Below are 20,311 nucleotides of genomic sequence, written 5' to 3'. Positions count from 1 at the left end.
CCTGTGAACCAAATCTGAAAACAGTAGTGGGTGCCTGCTGATTGTATAACTCCATTTCCTAAGAGATTTATTCAACACCAGGCTTAGTTCCTAAAATATTATAAAAACTAAGGGAGTGTTGGAATTTTGTGATTAGTGGTTGAATAGGCAATTTGGAGAAGAGTTATATTGTGTTATATGCAGGTATGGTTTTATTGTTAATTGGTTGTTTTTGAGTGTTGTTACCAGGACTCAACCTTCAGATGACATAACTTTTATTTGTAGTATAAAAAACAGTATCTAGATATATAGATAATTTCTGGAAAACAAAATTTAAAAATATATTATAGACAACATGTATTTGTATTTATTTTGTATTTTCTATTTATTTTGAAAGTACATGACATTTGCCAGAAGACTTGTCAAAATTCAATATTGGAAACACGAATGAAAGTGGGGCAACAATCTTGTCTGAAAGTCACAGGAATTCATGGGAATACATTTGGGAATACACTGGCCATGGTGCATTTCTCATATACTTCCATTGGCCTTCTACAAGATAAAGCCTTGGTGAATGCCCTCCTTCCCCAGTGATTGTTGCATTAAAAAAACATAAAAGATATAAACTATATTTTCATTTCCGGTTAGTAAGGTCCATGCATCCTTCTTCTATTTTCAGAATGACTAAAACGATGGTGGATGCATATGTCTCTGGTCATAAATTGTCTCACAACCTAAGGCAAAGACAGATATTGAAAGAGAAATGTAACTTTCTTTGGTTACTCTGAACTTTTTACATTACAATGTTGTACTTCCGAGGACAACCACCAGAGGGCAGTGCTTGAGAAATTCCTTATATTGCTTCGTCCAGATTTAGATGGCATGTTGCAGAAATCACCATGTATGGAGTCTGGTCTTCCAACTGTGGGTAAGACCACAAAGTTTGGAACTACTAGGCCCTAGGCATCATGCCCAGTAATATTTTTAAGCTATGATGGAAATATATTTTGATGTATGTGAGCCAGTGTGATGTAGTGGTTTGAGTATTGGGCTGGGATACTGGGAATAGTCTCGGATCCCAGCTCAACTGTGGAAACGACTGGGTGACCTTAGGCAAGTCACACTCACTCATCTGCAGAGGAAGTCAAAGACAACACCTCTGCGAATGAGGTCCGCCGAGAAAACCTTATGATAGTTTTGTCTTGGGCATGCTGAAATTACTTGAAGGCACATAACAATACTGTGAGGATGCATCTTAGCACAATTATCTGATGACACGATAGATAGATAGATAGATAGATAGATAGATAGATAAACACAGTTATCCAAAAATAGTGTATATTGTTGAGGAAAGATGGATGAATTTTTAACAATGAATTTTTAATTTTTAACAATGAAGAAACTTTATCTACTATCATGGAGATAATATATCTTTGATATTTTTGTCCAATAAAGGTTCTTCATCTCAATCTCTGCAGCAACCTTCTGACTTATTCTGAACTTCCATGCATTCATCATTAACCAGTTGTCACCTTTGGATTCAAAGACTCAGAAAATGGTGTTCAAATTACTTCCTAAAACTGATCTCATCTTTGCCACTAACATCCTTCCTACCAGTGAGCACCCAGGCTTTATTTCCTGGAGTATGGACTAGTTGGATCTTCTTGCAGTCCAAGGCACTCTCAGAATTTTCCTCCAGCAACGCAGTTCAAAAATGGCTTATCTTCCTTCGCTCAGTCTTCTTTATGGTCCATAGGTTGCTATGGGCAATACCATTGCTGCTTACTTACCTAAGGCAACTAAAGTGAAGTTTTAAATGAACACTTGGACTCGATGCTTTCATTTAATAACGTCTTTGTGACTATTTCTCTGTATAGAATCAAGCAGCCATTTTATACTAAGTCTTTTAGAATTAAGGGGAAGATCAATCTACCTTTGGAGCATTCCAAAGAATGTTTGAATTATGTGCTAATGACTTAGCTTTCAACTGCTGCTAATCTTCACTGTCTCCTAGTATGATCTTTTCAAGGTGAAACAGACTGGCATAAACATGCATTTTCCTTGGCTAAGGAAGAGATTTATGAAACGTTTACAGTGAGCTGTCAGGTGAAGTCCTGACAAGATTATGCCTTCCTGGTCAGGTGCTATTCTTGGCAACTCCCTGCTCAAAGGATATTTCACCAATATTGAATAGGGTCTGTTCAAAGAGTCCTCATTGAACTGCCTGTAAATCTAAATAGAGCAGCATGCCTAATATAATATCTTCAAGCATTATATGAATATGATGAATAAATATTTAATTTTCTTCATGCTAGGATGCACAAGAGACAGAAAGCTCCCAAGGAAAAAAATGCAACACTCGTTCAGGAAAGAGAAAATCCAGTTTCTCAGTTGGAGTTCTTGGCTATAGATGAGTCCGTAAATCATAAGCTCATTCAAACAAAGGAATCAGGAAAAGGAATCATAGTAGAATTTATAAGAAATATCTGAACATGCGAGTTTTAGTTTTAACTAATACAAGCCAGAATGGTATAATGATTGCACTGTTGGATTAGAGCAATGATTCCCAACCTGTGGTCTGTGAACCACCAGTGGTTCGCAAGAACAAAAATATGGTCCATAGCCTCATAATTATTACACCATTCCTTCAAAACAATGCGGCAATGAGAGTGACTGGTCTCACGAAACTCTTATAGTGCCAAAGCAATGGGGAAGTCGGGAGGGGAGAGGCTGACTACTCATGAAAGATTACTATTACCACATCAGCTTGGGGCAGTTTAGCCAATTGGTAATTCTGGAACTGAAGCTCAAAAGCACCAAAGGCTGAGATCACATAAAAGTCCAAAGGGTTTCCAGACAGTGCCAGACTATAACTCCCATCCAACTGTTGGCAGTGAGGTGTCCGGCAACCCCTGCGGACCTACTGATCTATGAAGGTGAGGAATTTCCTCTAACCAGCGGTTAGAAATTGTGGGATTTGAAATCCAAAACATCTTGAGGAAGGGCGGAAGTTGGCCCATGCCTGGTCTGAGTGGTTCTGTATCAGAAACTAGAGCTGATGTGGTCTATCCAATGCAATCTTTTTGAATCAGCACCCCAAATAACCAAACCAAATCTAAAGTTGACCAAAAACTGATTTGTAACCCTTTTGGTACTAATGTTGGAAAGTGGTCCCTGGACAAAGAAGATTGGGAACCACTGGACTAGAGCTTTGAGACCAGAGTTCAAATTCCTGTTTGATCCTGTTTGCTTAGTTATCTTGGGCAAGTTACACTCTTAGTCCCAGAGCATGGCAATAGCAACCTCCCTCTGGATGAAGCTTGACAAGAAAACACCATAAAAGTTGCCATTAGTCAGAAACAAGGCACAACAACAATAAATGAGAATATATTTATCTGGCAGAAAATTAACTCCCAATCTCAGCTTTTAACCCAAAAAGCTGCTCCCCAGCTCTGTTTTACACACTTTTGCAAGCACTGATTTGAAGAACACGTACAAGTTTTTATTAAATCAAAGAAAATAAGAAGTCAGGTCTGTTTTTTTAATGTTTATAAGCACAGGTTTAACATGGAGTATTTTTAGTCTACCCAAACAAATTTAAAAGGCAGCCTGTAAACTTTATTAGGCATTTTATTTGTTATTTATCTCATTAATGAATAGAAACTGAGTGAAATGTGATCATTAGCCAAAGTCTAATTTGGGGCTTAAAGGAATAGCTGCTTTTTTAATGAGCAGAAACTCCTGGTTTTTGTTGATTGCCTTTTCTTCCTTGAAGCCTTATGTATTATTTTTGTGGCATCCTGAGGGCATAGGGTGTCTTGATCATGAAGAACAGGTTTTCAACATGGGGAAATGGATAAGCAGTGGCGCTCTATTCCATGAGCAAAACTCCCACGCACAGAAATCAGGATCCAAGTCTTTGTTTGTGTCTCTCCTGTAGCACCTCTAGCAGATCTTTTTCGTTATGTATAAAATCATAATAACTAAACAGTAACATATAACTATGGATTAAAATCATTAAAACCATTAAACATAAGACATAAATAACATTGAAACATTAAGACAAAGCATTAAAACATCCTAGTATAAATATTAAAATCACATGATCCAAAATTGTTCGGTTTTGGCTCCAGATCTTGCCACCCAGTCATCCTCAACATTGTACATGACAATAGAGTTTAAACAAGTTTCCCTCCACCTCCCACCAGACACATAGAACCATGTCTAAATTTACACTGAAAAATGAGGAGACACAGGAATTCAGACAGTCCTTCAAGTCCTTAAGTATGGATGTTCCTCACTCAATAAGGTGAGACCCCTGAGAATATGTGGAATTCGGGAAGGGAGATTTGTGGGCAACATAATCCTAATTCTATGACAAGCTCCTGCTTTCAGATACAGCTACTAAAGATTAGAAAACAGTAGGATAAAGTACTAGTCAGAGGGTCCATTCTACACTCTGCGACATGGGACTCCAAAGCAAATAAAACCAAAACATTTCCACACTGTCAGCCTGATTTCCAGATAGGTTCATTCATTGAAAACCAAATCCTGGATGGCTAATGTTTTCCTATTCAATACAAGATTTTGCAACAGTAAATTTAATCCAGGGAATTATCACCAAGGTTAACATAAGATCTCTTGGCAATACGTTATAAGAATTCTGGGAGGTATAATCCAAAAAACCTTTATCAAAATATGAGGAACACTTAGCATCTAACTTGGCAAAATGGTATCTGTATGTGAGATATACTGCCCTTCTTTCACAATCCCTTCCTAGGACAGTGGGGTGTAGATGGCATTTTCATATCTTTGGAGCCCACCTGGACCCTCCAGGGGTCAAACTGGAATTTTGCAAAAATAAAAATTCAAAGAATGTTTGAAGGTTATCAAATGCCTTCCAGGAGACCAGGAAGGCCCAAAATATGCCTCATGTCCTTTAGAGTGTGTTTGGAAGCAAATGTGGCACTCCAAGATCTGCTGGAGGACTAATTTTCCATGGTTGTCCACACTTGTGGTTCAAATACACATATAAGCAGAGAAAATAGCCCATTGCCTTGTCCCTCTTGCCTTCCTCACTTAACCACTAGTGAGGAACGTTAGGAGTTGCAGTTCAATAACATTTGTAGAAGAAGATCAAACCAATCCATACTCCAGGAATTAATGCCTGGCCGTTCACTTGAGGAAAGGATATCAGAGGCGAAGATGAAGTAATGGTGTGGAAAATGGAAGGAAAAGAGAAGGAAAAAGAAAGAGGGGCCAACAAAGGACAAGATGGATGGTATCCTTGAAGTGACTGCCTTGACCTTGAAGGAGTTGGAGGTGGCCACGGCTGACAAGGAGCTCTGGTGGGCTGGTCCATGAGGTCACGAAGAGTCAGAAGTGACTGAACGAATAAACAACAACAACAACAAAACATTTGTAGGGGAACAGGTGTCCCATCAGTGCTGGATAGAAGGCTGAACCAGGGGCCTGATTCTTCCAAATTGTAATGCTCCCTTCTAAGAAACATCAACAGATAAACAGCTTGGTGAAAGCTGCCCTTTCAACTCCGATTCCCAGAATCCCCCAGCCAACATGTCCAGTGTGGGATCTTAGATGCTGTTGTTCCCAAATTCCTCCTTTCCCAAGTTTTTCAGAATGATTATGATATACCTAAGCAAGATGTTTCCTCCTTTTCCCCTCTCCTTCTGGTCCTGTCAGACTCAGGCAGCCTTGGGCTGATTTGCTATGCAGCACATGCTACCAAGGCTGTTTTAGTTTCAGTTGTCTGTGTTTGTAAAAGCCCTGCATCTGGGCTGACATTTTCCAAGGTCCAGCCCTCCTCTCCAAGGAGTCCCCTTGTCTGCTGAGGAGGGCCCTGCATTCAGGCTATGCTTGATGGGTTCGTCATTTTCAGAATGACTCAGCTTGACATAGTGGCAGGGCCTGACCTCAAGGTTTGCGCCAGGAGAATTCTTCCTTGAAAGTCAGTCAAGGAGATGCTGAGCTTAACAGACAGGAGGACTTCTCATTCTCCCTTTCCCTGTTCCTTAACCATATCCTTGGAGGTTGTACTGGGCCAAATGCTCGTAGCTAATTGCTTGTCCCTAGCGAACGTATGACAGCCCTTGTAAACACTGCCTTTTGGAATATGCATGTATGATGGTGGCTTTAGCCAAACTACAGCTTAAATGCATCACCACTCAGCATTGTCACATCTCATCACATCTAAACTCAACAGTGATATATGCGAAGGCAAGAAAAATGCTATATACTTTCCCAGTTATGCTGGTCTATGACCGTAATGAAGTTTAGGTTTGTTTCACACTTCCCCAACAGTTGTGAAATTAATAAGCATGTAGTTTTTTTTAATAAAAAAATATCAGAAGATACACGTTCATTACCTTGTTGTAACCCTCTCTTCCCAATCAATTTTCTATTTATTTCTTTGGTTTTTTATTTTTGTTTTTTATTTGTTCTCAGGCTTAAATATAGTGAAAGTAGAAACATTAAGGAGGGTGTGTAGTGCTTTTAGTGTTGGACGATTACCTTCGAGACCAGGGTTTGATTTCCTACTGAGCCATGGGAATTCATTGGGTGACTTTGGGTAAATCCATAAAGCTCTGTGATACTTTGCCTAAGGGTTTTCATAAGTTGGAAATCACTTGAGAAAACACAACAACAAAGTAAATTAGTGCATGCCTCTTTCATGCAGAAAGTTGTATCTTCAGATGGACTGATTATGTGATGTTGATATAACTGTATTCAAATGTATTGTCGAAGGCTTTCATGGCCGGAATCACTGGGTTGTTGTATATTTTTCAGGCTGTATGGCCATGTTCCAGAAGCATTCTCTCCTGACGTTTCGCCTATGGCAGGCATCCTCAGAGGTTGTGACGTCTCAACCTCTGAGGATGCCTGCCATAGATGCAGGCGATACTTCAGGAGAGAATGCTTCTGGAGTATGGCCATACAGCCCGGAAAACTTATAGCAACCCAGTGTATTCAAATTATTCCTATCCTGATTCTCGTTAGACCAAATGCAAAGCCATAACTTGTTCCTTTGGTGCAAGTAGCACATATTATCGCTTTAATAAATTTCTAGGCTTTCCCCCAAGTGCATATCTAATCCTCCCACTCAAAACACTCACAATTTTTGATTTTGTACTATGTACATTGCTGTGACACATTTTGGAAGTTTTTCTGAAGGGTGGAAAATGTATGGCCCTCCAGATGTTGGCCTTCTGTTCCCATCATTAATTACTACTTACTGTGTGGCAAGCAATAATGAGATCTGCACTCCAGCAACATGTGTAGGGCAAGATGTTAAAAGTACAAGAAATTTCACCATATTGGTGTGCATTGACAAAGAATGTGCACCACAATTGGCAGCAGTCAAGACGTTGATGACAAAGTCATGTGTGCCCTGATAATCAATCTACTATTGGTTATTGGGTAAAAAATGGAATACAGTAATTGGGATGCATGAATATATGTGGGAAAAGGCAGATAGCTTCAATGATGTTATAGCCATGGAATTACATTCCTCTGCAGGTATAAAAGACTAATTCTTGAATATTTTAGTGAAAAAAGATCAGTAGCTACTAGGGGCTAAATTAATAGGATTTTATTTATTTATTTACTGTATTTATATACTGCTTTTCTCACCCCTGGCAGGGCTCAAAGTGGTTTACAATTTTTACATGTATGTCTAGCAAGATTCAATGCCAGACATACATGTAAAAATGCATAATATCTAAATAATAACATATAACTATGAGTTAAAATCAATTAAGACCATTAAACTTAAGACATAAGCAACATTTACATATTAAAACAACATCCTAGTATGAACAATAAAGTCACATGATCCAAAATTGTTAACCGTAGCCATTCCAAATTGTTACTTGCACATATTCTCTCATTATTTCTTACACTGCATTACCTGACTAGACAAAGGCTTGGTCCCACAACCATGTTTTTGTTTCCTTTCCGAAGGCCAAGAGGGAGGGTGCTGATCTAATCTCAGTTGGGAGAGCCACCACTGAGAAGGCCCTGTCTCTCGTCCCCAGCAGCCACACTTGTGAAGGAGGTGGGACTGAGAGAAGGACCTCCCCAGAAAATCTTAACCTCCATGATGGTTCATAGAGGGAGATGTGTTCAGACAGGTAAGCTGGGCTGGAACCATTTGGCTAAAGCCAGCATTTTGAATTTTGCTCGATAGCAGATGGGAGCCAGTGGAGTTGTGTGCTTCTTGTATGCCACTCCAGAGAGAAATCTGTCTGCTGCTCATTGGACCACTTGAAGCTTCCGAACAGTCTCCAAAGGCAAACCCATGTAGAGGGTGTTGCGGTAGTCTATTCCAATTGCTGCAACCATTTTAACTATTGGTTTTTAAATTAATAGCATAACCATTAGGCCATCACTAGATTCCCTTTTATATTGGAAGCTAAGCAAAGTCAGCTCTGGGTAGTACATGGATGGGAGACTATTAACCAATGCCGGTTGCTGTAGGCTATCATTCAGAGGAAGTAAGAGGAAAAACTAGCTCTGAGTATTATTTGTCTAAGCAAATGATGAAATTCATTTAATTTTTTTATTTATTTGTTTGGACGTATACCCCCTCTTTTCCCTAGACGGGGATTGAGAGGGCGACAAATCAATAGATGACTTGAAAGCACACACACATACACACACGCAAGGTTGTAGGTTAGGAATTATGGTAGTATGGTTTAGCATGCATCATGAAGACCTTCCTGAAGGTCCTATCATATTGCATAGCCAGCTCCTCTTTATATAGTTTTGCAAGCTGGCACAGATGTGCTGCAGAACACATTATGGGCGAAAATGCTGCTACTTCGTCCTCTCTGTGACCTGCTATAGGGGCCTCAATCTTCATTACAGAGTGCTCCTGACATTTGCAGCAGTGGTGTCTGTGTCCTGGATCACAAAGGTAATATAACCTGTTATTTTCTGCATTTCTCTTGTTCCAGATGTGGCTCTTCAAGCCTCGTGTCCCTTAGTCTAGACAATTCTGCCTTGCTCCTCTTGAATGATACTTGGCTAAACTTATTTGAAGCTTATGTACTGGTAAATCTTTACACACAGTCTGATCTATGACCACAGCTTGGAAACAAAGGTTACAAATCTTGGAAATTAATCCCTTTTCCTAGCAAAAAGGGGGAAAAACTGCACTAGCCTACTGTCTTAAATGGAGGGATCAATTCACTGCTTTTGTGGTGTATTTGTAACATCTCAGGCTGCATCTATCAGATGAGAAATTTGTATTTGACCCATGTGGACACAGGATGAGTTACTTTTATATTTACAAGGATGTAACCTCACTAAATGGTGGAGGAAGAAAATGGCATGATTCATGTGTTGGTTCGTGCTCTGTTGTGGATATTGGGGCAACAGTGTACCAAGAGCTCTACTTAGATGTTTATTAACCAAAAGTAACTTAGATATAGTAACTTTGGAAAGCCCTGGAACTTTCCAAAGTCTAACTGGCTGATTGTTTCACTGACTTTCATTTATTTTGGGTGCATTCGGTTGCCTCTGAAAAATCCTGCAAATTTATTGGGATGACAGGTGGACATATGTCAACATGCTGGAAGATTCAAAGACTACCAGCATCAAAGTGATGCTCCTACACCATCAACTCCACTGGTATGGCCACGTAATGTTGGTGGACAGGAAAAGAGATGTTAAGATGGGTTTAGAGCCAACCTTAAAAACTGTGGCATAGATATCGAGAACTGGGAAGGCCTGACCCTTGAGCGCTCTCACTGGAGGTCAGCTGTGACCAGCAGTACTGCAGAATTCGAAGAGGCACAAATGGAGGACAAACAAAAGAAATGTGCCAAGAGGAAGGCGTGTCAAGCCAAGCCTGACCAGGACAGCTTTCTACCTGGAAACCAATGTCCTCACTGTGGGAGAACATGCAAATCAAGACTAGGGCTGCACAGCCAACTAGTACCTACGGACCCACCACCAAGACACCATAGTGGGATTGAGGTACTCTCATTCTTGGACTGGAGATCAGCTGTGACCAGCAGTGGTGCAGAATTTGAAGAGACATGAATGGAGGGCAAAAGGGAGAAACGTGCCAAGAGGAAGGTGCATCAAGCCAACCCTGATCGGGACCGCCTTCCATCTGGAAACCAGGTGAGAACATGCAGATCAAGAATAGGGCTTCACAGCCACCTATGGACTCACCGCCAAGACACTGAACTTGGAGGACCATCATCCTCGGGCTACAAGGGATCACCTAAATAAGCAAGTACCACATTCTAGAATTCATGCAGTTTGACACCATGGCTCATGGGAGATGTAGTTTGGTGAGGCATCAGCATGGTGTAGTACAAGCATGAGCAAACTTCAGCCTTCTAGGTGTTTTGGACTTCAACTCCCACCATTCCTAACAGCCTCAGGCCCTTTTCTTTTTCCCCTCAGCCGCTTAAGCGGCTGGGGGGGGGGGGGGAGGGAGGAAGGGGCCTGAGGCTGTTAGAAATGGTGGGAGTTGGAGTCCAAAACACCTGGAGGGCCAAAGTTTGCCCATGGCTGGTATAGATGCACCTCATCCGGAGTGAATTGAAAGTAGACTGCATACATTTTATATTAAATCTATTTTTATCCCACTTATCTCCCAAATGGGACTTCAAAGCAGCTTAAAATATTCCAATATATGATACTTCTTCAAAGAGAATTTGGTAGAGCTCCTCGGTTGTTGCACTTCCACTCATAAGTATGCCAGATATGGCCTAGGAAGCTAGTTTTTGGGGTGAAAGAGCACATGAACTACAACCTGGAAGTCTCTCATTGTAAATGAGAATTGCTCCAATGTGGAAGACTAGAATTAAAGAGACTTGATATCAAATCCACTTCGAGACGCAGCCTCAGCTGGTATGAATTCTTGGCCCGAGGTAACAAATGAAGACTATATTAATCTCACAGACTTGTGTTTTGCAGCTGCTGTTTTGCAGCTTGCCTTCCCAATCGTATGTGATTTAGATGATTTTATTTTATTTTACAGCTTTATTTCTATTTTATTACTAGGGTTTGAATTGCTCCTCAGCGATACAAACTTCTTGGGTGGCCTTGGGCAAGTCACACTCTCTCTGGTTGCATCTACACCAGTGTTTGTCAACCTTCCTAATGCCGTGACCCCTTAATACAGTTCCTCATGTTGTGGTGACCCCCAACCATAAAATTATTTTCGTTGCTACTTCATAACTGTAATTTTGCTAGTGTTATGAATCGTAATATAAATATCTAATATGCAGGATGTATTTTCATTCACTAGGCCAAATTTGGCACAAATACCTGATACGCTCCAATTTGAATTTGGTCATTTGGGAGTTGTAGTTGCTGGGATTTATACTTCATCTACAATCAAAGAGCATTCTGAACTCAACCAACGATGGAATTGAACCAAACTTGGCACAAAGAACTCTCATGACCAACAGAAAATACTGGAAGGGTATGGTGAGTATTGACCTTCAATTTTGGAGTTGTAGTTCATCTAAACCCAGAGAACACTGTGAACTCAAACAATGATGGATCCGGACCAAATTTGGCACAAATACTCAATATGCCCAAATGTAAGCATTAGTGGAGATTGGGGAAAATAGACCTTGACATTTGAGAGTTGTAAGTGCTGGGATTTATAGTTCACCCACAATCAAAAGCATTCTGAACGCCACTAGTGATAGAATTGGACCAAACTTCCTACACAGAAACCCCATGACCAAAAGAAAATACTGTGTTTTTTTATAGTCTTTGGTGACATCTCCCTCGTGAGCCCCCCAGGGGTCCTGACCCCCAGATTGAGAAACACTGATTTGCACTGTAGAACAAGCATGGGCATAGGCTGTTAGGAATTGTGGGAGTTGAAGTCCAAAACACCTGGAGGGCTGAAGTTTGCCCATGCCTGCAGTTTGACACCACTTTAACGGCCAATACCCAATGCTGTGGAACCCTGGGATTTGTAGTTTGGTTAGGCACCATTATTATTTGGCCAAGCAAGCTAAATATCTTGCATGACCCCATAGCATTGAGCCATGGTAATTAAAGTGGTGTCATGCTGGATTGATTCTACAATATAGATGCACCCTAGTTTCAGAGAAAGGCAAAGGCCACCTCTGTGAATAACTCTTGCCAAGAAAAATAGGTTCATTTTAAGGTCACCATAACTTTGAAATGACTTAAAAGGCACACAGTCTCAATTTTCTTTAGTTTTACATATGAAGCGTTGTGTGCTTGTATGTGCCATACAAATAGAAAAAATGCTGTTCAGTGGCTGACCTTGAGTAAGTCACATCTTCTCAAGTTTTCTTCTAAGAATAATGCGATGAGGAAGAACTAGGTGCATTGTTATGGGTGTCTAAATGGAAACAAAGGGTGAAGACATCATTATAAAATCTCAGTCCACAAAACAGCTTGAGGTAAGTGAGCAACTCTTTATTTGTCCTTCATTTTAATAGTGGGTGTTACAGTGTTGCAGGCCTTTTTCTCTATGCCTCTTTTCCTTCTTTCCTTCCTTCCAAAAACAAGTCATGCCAGACTAATCCTGCCTGGCCGCTCTGACGGTCTAGATGAGAGTGAACAAATTGAAGTTGAATCCAGACAAGACAGAGGTACACCTGGTCAGTCGTAAAGCCGAACAGGGTATAGGGTTACAGCCTGTGCTCAATGGGGTTACATGGGGTTGAAGGCGCAGGTTCGCAGCTTGGGAGTCCTCCTGGACTCATCACTGAGCCTGGAACCCCAGGTTTTGACGGTGGCTAGGGGGGCTTTCGCACAATTAAAACTTGAGCGCCAGTTGCACCAGTACTTAGGAAGTCAGACTTGGTCACAGTGGTCACAGTGGTCCAAACTCTCGTTACATCTAACATAGACTACTGCAACACGCTCTATGTGGGGTTGCCTTTGAAGACTGTTCGGAAACTTCAAATAGTCCAACAAGAGGCAGCCAGGTTAATAACTGGGGAGGCCTACAGGGAGCACACAATTCCCATGTTGTGTCAGTTCCACTGGCTGCCAGTTTGCTACAGAGCAGAAGTCAAAGTGCTGGCCTTGGCCTATAAAACCTACACGGCCCTGGCTCAATTTACCTGTCCAAATGCACCTCCAACTATGAACCAGAGCGGCCAGGCAGGATTACTCTGGCATGACTTGTTTTGAGAAAGAAGGAAAAGAGGCATCTTCCGGGGAGGTCCCACCTCTGTCTCAGGCACAATTAGCGGGGACGAGAGAGAGGGCCTTCTCAGTGATTGCCCCTCAAATATGGAACTCCCTTCCAGGCGTGATTAGATCAGCCCCCTCCCTCCTGCCCTTCAGAAAGATGGTAAAAACTTGATTGTGTGATCAAGCCTTTGGGACAGTACAATAAGGTAGCAAGAAGAATTTTACTGTGTTGATTTGAGATGGTTTAAATCATTGATTTTAAAAGTGGAGATGACTGATTTTAATGTCTATATATGTTGACAATTTAATGTGTGTTCTGGCATTGAATGTTTTCTGTATATATGTTGTGCTCTGCACTGAGTCCCCTGCAGGGTGAGAAGGGTGGAACATAAATGTTTTAATAATAATAATAATAATAATAATAATAATAATAATGTGATCTCTTTTTTCGACAGAGTTACAAGCTGGGTAAATGCAAGGAACGCCGTAGATGTAGCGTACCTGGATTTCAGTAAGACCTTTGACAAGGTCCCCCATGACCTGGCAAACAAACTAGTCAAATGCGGGCCAGGCAAAACTATGGTTAGGTGGATCTGTAATTGGTTAAGTGAATGAACCCAGAGGGTGCTCACCTCTTCATCCTGGAAATAAGTTATGAGTGAAGTGCCATAAGCAGGGTTCAGTCCTGTTCAACATCTTTATTAATGACTTAGATGAAGGGTTGGAAGGCATGATTGTCAAATTTGCAGATGACACCAAATTGGGAGGGGTAGCCAATACTCCAGAAAACAGGAACAGAATTCAAAACGATCTTAACAGATTAGAGAGATGATTGGCCAAAACTAACGAAATTAAGTTCAACGACGACAAATGCAAAATACTCCACTTAGACAGAAAAAATGAAATGCAAAGATACAGAATGGGGGATGCCTGGCTCAACAGCAGTCCGTGTGAAAAAGATCTTGGAGTCCTTGTGGACAACAAGTTAAACATGAGTCAACAATGTCATCTGGCAGCTAAAAAAGCCAATGCGATTTTAGCCTTCTTAAATAGGAGTATAGTGTCTAGATCCAGGGAAGTCATGCTACCCCACTATTCTGTCTTGGTCAGACCCCACCTGGAATAACACTGTGTCCAATTCTGGGCACCACAATTGAAGGGAGATGTTGACAAGCTGGAATGTGCCCAGAGGAGGGCAACTGAAATGATCAAGGGTCTGGAGAACAAGCCATATGAGGAGCGGTTTAAAGACCTGGGCATGTTTAGCCTGCGGAAGAGAAGGCTGAGAGAAGACATGGTGAGGGCCATGTATAAATATGTGAGGGAAAGTCATAGGTAGGAGAGAGTAAGCTTGTTTTCTGCTGCCCTGGAGACTAAGATGCGGAACAATAGCTTCAAACTACAGGAAAGGAGATTCCACCTGAACATGAAGAAGAACTTCCTAACTGTGAGAGCTGTTCAGCAGTGGAACTCTCTGCCCCGGAGTGTGGTGGAGGCTCCTTCTTTGGAGACTTTTAAGCAGAGGCTGGATGGCCATCTGTCGGGGGTGCTTTGAATGCGATTTTCTTGCTTCTTGGCAGGGGGTTGGACTGGATGGCCCACGAGGTCTCTTCCAGTTCTATGATTCTGTGGTTTCCCTCTTTCTTTCTTTCTTTCTTTCTTTCTTTCTTTCTTTCTTTCTTTCTTTGCAGTGGGTAGTTCTGCAAACTTTGGCTTTTCCCATGATTTCCATTTGGTTCTGTGTATGTGTGTGGTGCTATTTTGGAAATATGTCCAAGTATTACTATATCCAGTGATTATCATGGTCTTCAAGGAGTTGTTATGCTGAGATAATCAAAGTCCCTCACGGTGAACTCATATCTATCTTCTCACCATTGAGTTCAGTGGAATCTACTCCCAGGCAAGTAGGTATATCGCATTGCAGCATTTGCTAGGCAAGCTACTATTATGTTCAAGCACTGGAAATGTGTAGAAATTAATATTTAATACTGCTTATATAGGCATATCTGAAATATTGCTCATATCCACATATATACATGACATAATTTGTAGACCGTTCTTGACAAATCTGCCTAAACAGATAAAACAGAGTTATCACTTCGATGTGCAGCGAATGGCCTTTGTTCTGCACACAGTAAGCTGACTACGACTGTGTCAAAATTCAACACTGACACTGTGTATGTTTTGCCTTTTACGAGGGGTCACACAAACACACTTGAGCCGCCAGTATCATGTGTACACAGAAAACCGGTAAAGGGAGTAAATATGCAGGTATTTTGGAGCCATTTAGAAGCAAAGAAGACTAAAATAGGAGGTCTTCAAATGGTTATATTCTAAGTCGGTGTCCAGAACCCTTGTTTGCTGGAAGATGTCCTTTTCAATGTATTGTCGAAGGCTTTCATGGCTGGAATCACAGTGTTGTAGATTTTTCAGTTTTTCAGGCTGTATGGCCATGTTCTAGAAGCATTCCCTCCTGACGTTCGCCTGCATCAGAGGTTGTGAGGATGCCTACCATAAATGTAGGCGAAACGTCGGGAAAGAATGCTTCCAGAACATGGCTATACAGCCCGAAAAACCTACAACAACCCATGTCCTTTTCAGTTTACACTTTTCAAGTGGACCAGGAAGGGACTAAAGATGCTATCACTTTAAAATAAAATGTTAGACCTAAAAATAAAAATCAACTGCTACAATAAATCTAATGTATTTATAATGGTTCTCGAGCGTGAATGTGCCTTTAAACTGTCAATTTATGGTAATGCCATGAATATCACAGGATCGATTAACTCAGGTAAGAAATGCTCAGATGTGGTTTTACCAATTCTTTCCTCTAAAATGCAGTCCACATCACCTGGTATTACTATGTGGTCTCCCATCCAAGTACTAACCAGGGCTTGTGCCTTTTTTGTAAGCTGCCCTGAGTCCCCCCTCGGGGGTTGAGAAGGGCGGGGTAAAAGTACCCGAAATAAATAAATAAATAAATTGTGCTGCTTAGCATATTTGGTACCACTGAGGCCTTTAATGGCTATAGCATTACAGTTTGCCTTTGGCTTTACTCAACCTTAGAGTAAACCTCAAGGTAGATCCACAGAAATTTGCCTTAGAGCAAGCCTTAGAGTAGATTTAAGGTAGTAATTACTACAGTAATATTAATTAAGGGTTAAACGCCCAAATTGCTCCTCCCTAAAGCTGACTCATTGGAATGGATAGGGTTTGACTGGGGGCCCTTCCACACATCCCTACAACCCAGAATATCAAGACAGAAAATCCCACAATATCCGCTTTGAACTGGGTTACCATATCATCCAGTTCAAAGCAGATCATCTGGGATCAGATCCTGGGATATAGGGCAGTGTAGCTCAAGTCTTAATGATTTCAGGCAGTTGTCAACAGCAACTGCTTCAAAACCCATTGATTTCAGCGGGTCTCCTCAAAGAAGCCAATAAATCTAGATTTAAGGCATAAGCAGGGCACTGAAAGCCTCCTTCAGATCAAATTATTTCTGAATAACCTTGTTGGTTTGCTGTGAGATTTTTGGGCTGTATGGCTATGTTCCAGAAGCATTCTTTCCTGATGTTTCGCCCACATCTATGGCACGCATCCTCAGAGGTTGTGACTACACAGACTACATAGAGAAACCATTGAAATCCACAAGCGTGTGGACAATTTCAACAGAAAGGAAGAAACCATGAAAATGAACAAAAGTATTTTTAAAACTCTAAAATCAGGACAGTAAATAAAGGGCAACACTTCAAAGTTAGGGGAAATCCAGATAGGAAACAATCAGGGCCTGCTAACACCTCCCAACAAAGGATTCCCCCCAGGCAGGGAGCAGCCAGGTTTTGAAGCTGCAGGGGCATTTGATGCTAATCAAGGTAACCAATTGCAACATTCACACTTGCCTGAAACAGACAAGAGTTCTTTCACCCACCCTGGATATGCCACAGATATATAAACCTCACTTGCCTAGTTTCCAACAGTCCTCACAACCTCTGAGGTTGCCTGTCATAGATGTGGGTGAAATGTCAGGAGAGAATACTTCTGGAACATAGCCATACAGCCCAGAAAATTCACAGCAACCGACAAATAAGTGAAGATCCCATTAAAGATAAATCAGGGAAAAAGTTTTAAAAGACAAGGGAGACACCATATATATGGATCTGAACATATATATGTGTGTGTATCTGAACAATCCAATATATATGGATTTGAACAATCAAAGAAGTGAGATCTATATAAATTAAATATGTAATGTTCGTTTGTGGGATTAACAGAACTAAAAAACCACTGGACGAATTGACACCAAATTTGGACACAAGACACCTAACAACCCAATGTATGTCTTTCACTCAAAAAAATTGATTTTCTCATTTGGGAGTTGTAGTTGCTGGGATTTATAGTTCACCTAAAATCCAAGAGCATTTTGAACACCAATGATGAAATTGAACCAATCTTAGCACACAGAACTTTCATGACTAATAGAAAATACTGGAAGGGTTTGGTGGGCACTGTCCTTTGGTTTTGGAGTTGTAGTTCACCTACATTCAGAGATCACTCAATGATGAATCTGGACCAAACTCTACAGGAATACTCAATATGCCCAAATGTGAACACTGGTGGGGTTTGGGGAAAAGAGAATCTTGACATTTGGGAGTTGTAGTTGCTGGGATTTATAGTTCACCTGCAATCACAGAGCATTCTGAACTCCACCAAGGATAGAATTGGGCCAAACCTCCCAAACAGAACCCCCATGTGGGCCACAGCAAGGTATGGCAGGGGACGGCTAGTATATATATATGCACACACATATATGTATATTCACATACACACACAGATATATAGCACTCCTTGGATTGTTCAGATCTCCTGAATCAAAGATAAGAAAGACAGACAGAAAGAAAGAAAGAAAGAAAGAAAGAAAGAAAGAAAGAGAGGAGAGGAAAGGTGGGCAAAGTGGGGAGAGCAAAAGAATGGTGGGAGGGGGAGGCTGGAAACTCCCCCTCCCTCCCTCCTCCCCCCCCTTCCCGGCGCCTGGGAATTGGGCCAATGGGAGGGAGGGAGAGGGGAAGGGGGCGTGGCGTGGGCGGAGGCAGGCAGAGTGGGGAAGGAGGCTCCCACTCCGGAGAAAGGCGCGCGTGGGGAGAGTGGCTCCATCTAGATCCGAGCCAAGGCGCCGGGCGGAGCTGCTTTGCCTTGCCTGCCTCCTCCCTCTTCCTCTTCCCCATTCTCTTTCTTTCTTTCTTTCCCTCCCTCTTTCTTTGCCCCTTCCCTTCTTTCCCTTCCGCCGCCCCTCATTGTCTCCCTCTTGCCCAATTCTCCAGGAGGAGCAGCAGCAGCAACTCCTGCTCACGATGGGCGAAGGGAGGAAGAGCAGCAGCTTTCGGGACTGAAGGGAAAGGGGTCTTTTTTGGGCGCTCCATTTGTGGCGTCTGCGTCTGCTTCTGCTTCGTCCCCAGTGTTGGGGCCCCCCATGTGCGACCTCCTGGACCCTCCGCCGCCCGCCGAGAAGAAGCTCAGCAGGATGAAAAAGTTGCGGCGAACTTTGTCGGAGAGTTTCGGCCGCCTGGGTGAGTCGGGCGGGGGAAAAGGAGGGTCCCAGGCTGCTTCCAGAGGGGATGCCAAGCCCCCAAAGGGGAGACCCACTCACTGCCCGCCTTGTGCCTCTCCTCCCCGAGTTACTGAGCTTCCCATCATGGTTATTTAGTTCTTTATGTATCGTATCAGGAGCAGAGCAAGGATACAGTTGGGATCCCTCTCCCCACCACCAGAGCGAAGAGAGGGGGCCAGGAAGGCAGTTCCGTCTTGTCTCCTGTGATGCTAAGAATATAATATAATATATTGTATAAACATAATATTTATAATATTACTAGCCATCCCCTACCATGCGTTGGTGTGGCCCACATGGGGGTTCTGTGTAGAAGGTTTGGCCCATTTCTATCATTGGTGGGGTTCAGAATGCTCTGTGATTGTAGGGGAACTGTAAATCCCAGCAACTACAACTCCCAAATGTCAAGATTATATTTTCCCCAAATTCCACCAGTGTTCACATTTGGGCATATTGAGTATCTGTGCCAAGTTTGATCCACACCCATCATTGTTTGAGTCCACAGTGCTCTCTGGATGTAGGTGAACTACAACTCCCAAACTCAAGGTCAATGCCCACCAAACTCTTCTGGTATTTTCTGTTAGTCATGGGAGTTCATTGTGCCAAGTTTGGTTCAATTCCATCATTGGTGGAGTTCAGAATGTTCTTTGATTGTAGGTGAACTATAAATCCCAGCAACTACAATTCCCAAATGGTATTTTTTGTTGGTCATGGGAGTTCTGTGTGCCATGTTTGATTCAATCCCATTGTTGGTTGAGTTTAGAATGCTCTTTGATTGTAGGTGAACTATAAGCGGTTGAGAGGAGAAGGGAAGGAGGCTGAGGCTGTGAGGAATGCTGGGAATTGAAGTCCAAAACACCTGAAAGGCCCAAGTTTGCCCTAAGTTTCTCTTTTCTTGGGATGCAGTTTGGTCCCACTTTTCCTGGCCTGGCTCAGTGCTACGGGGTCCCAAGAGTTATGATTTGGTGTGGCATCATCACTCTTTGGCAGAGAAAGCAGGGGATCTTGGAAAATTACAACTCCCGGGATCCCATAGCCTAAAGTAGTGTTTCTCAGCCTTCCAAATGCCACAGCCCCTCAAAAGAGTTCCTTATGTTGTGCCCATTAGGAACATGTCAGATAATGTGTTTGGATCGTTTACTATGCTGATTCGCCTGGGTCTGTCTTCCCTTTTTCTTTTGAGAGAGAACAAATCACAAGTCAGGGTCTTTTCACACAGTCCCATTTCCCTTAATAGAGTTCCTCATGTTGTGGTGACCCCCAACCATAAAGTTATTTTTGTTGCTACTTCGTAACTGTCATTTTGCTACAGTTATGAATTGTAATGTAAATATCTGATATGCAGGATGTATTTTCATACACTGGACCAAAATTGGCACAAATACCCAATACAACGAAATTTGAACACTGCTGGTGTTGGGAGGGATTGATTTTGTCACTTGGGAGTTGTAGTTGCTGGGATTTATAGTTAGCCTACAATCAAAGAGCATTCTGAACTCCACCAGTGATGGAATTGAGCCAGTTGGCATACAGAACTGCCATGATTAAGAGATAATA

General features: G+C 42.0%; 1 protein-coding gene across 2 annotated transcripts in view; it reads left to right on the top strand.

The window, feature by feature from the left end:
* Positions 1-18,245: 18,245 nt before the first annotated feature.
* Positions 18,246-20,311, top strand: part of CDK14 (cyclin dependent kinase 14) — a 266,140-nt gene continuing 264,074 nt past the window's right edge. The window contains exon 1 of one of the 2 annotated variants that reach the window (XM_067470305.1): positions 18,246-18,716. In XM_067470305.1, coding sequence (XP_067326406.1) covers positions 18,620-18,716 — 97 coding nt within the window. In that variant the 5' untranslated portion in view covers positions 18,246-18,619. The remainder of the gene's footprint in view (positions 18,717-20,311) is intronic. The other variant, XM_060782281.2, reaches the window with a different exon arrangement.

This window comes from Anolis sagrei, chromosome 6 (genome assembly GCF_037176765.1).
Source record: "Anolis sagrei isolate rAnoSag1 chromosome 6, rAnoSag1.mat, whole genome shotgun sequence".
NCBI classification, from domain to species: Eukaryota; Metazoa; Chordata; class Lepidosauria; order Squamata; family Dactyloidae; genus Anolis; species Anolis sagrei.
This window is presented reverse-complemented; position numbering and strand designations above follow the sequence as displayed.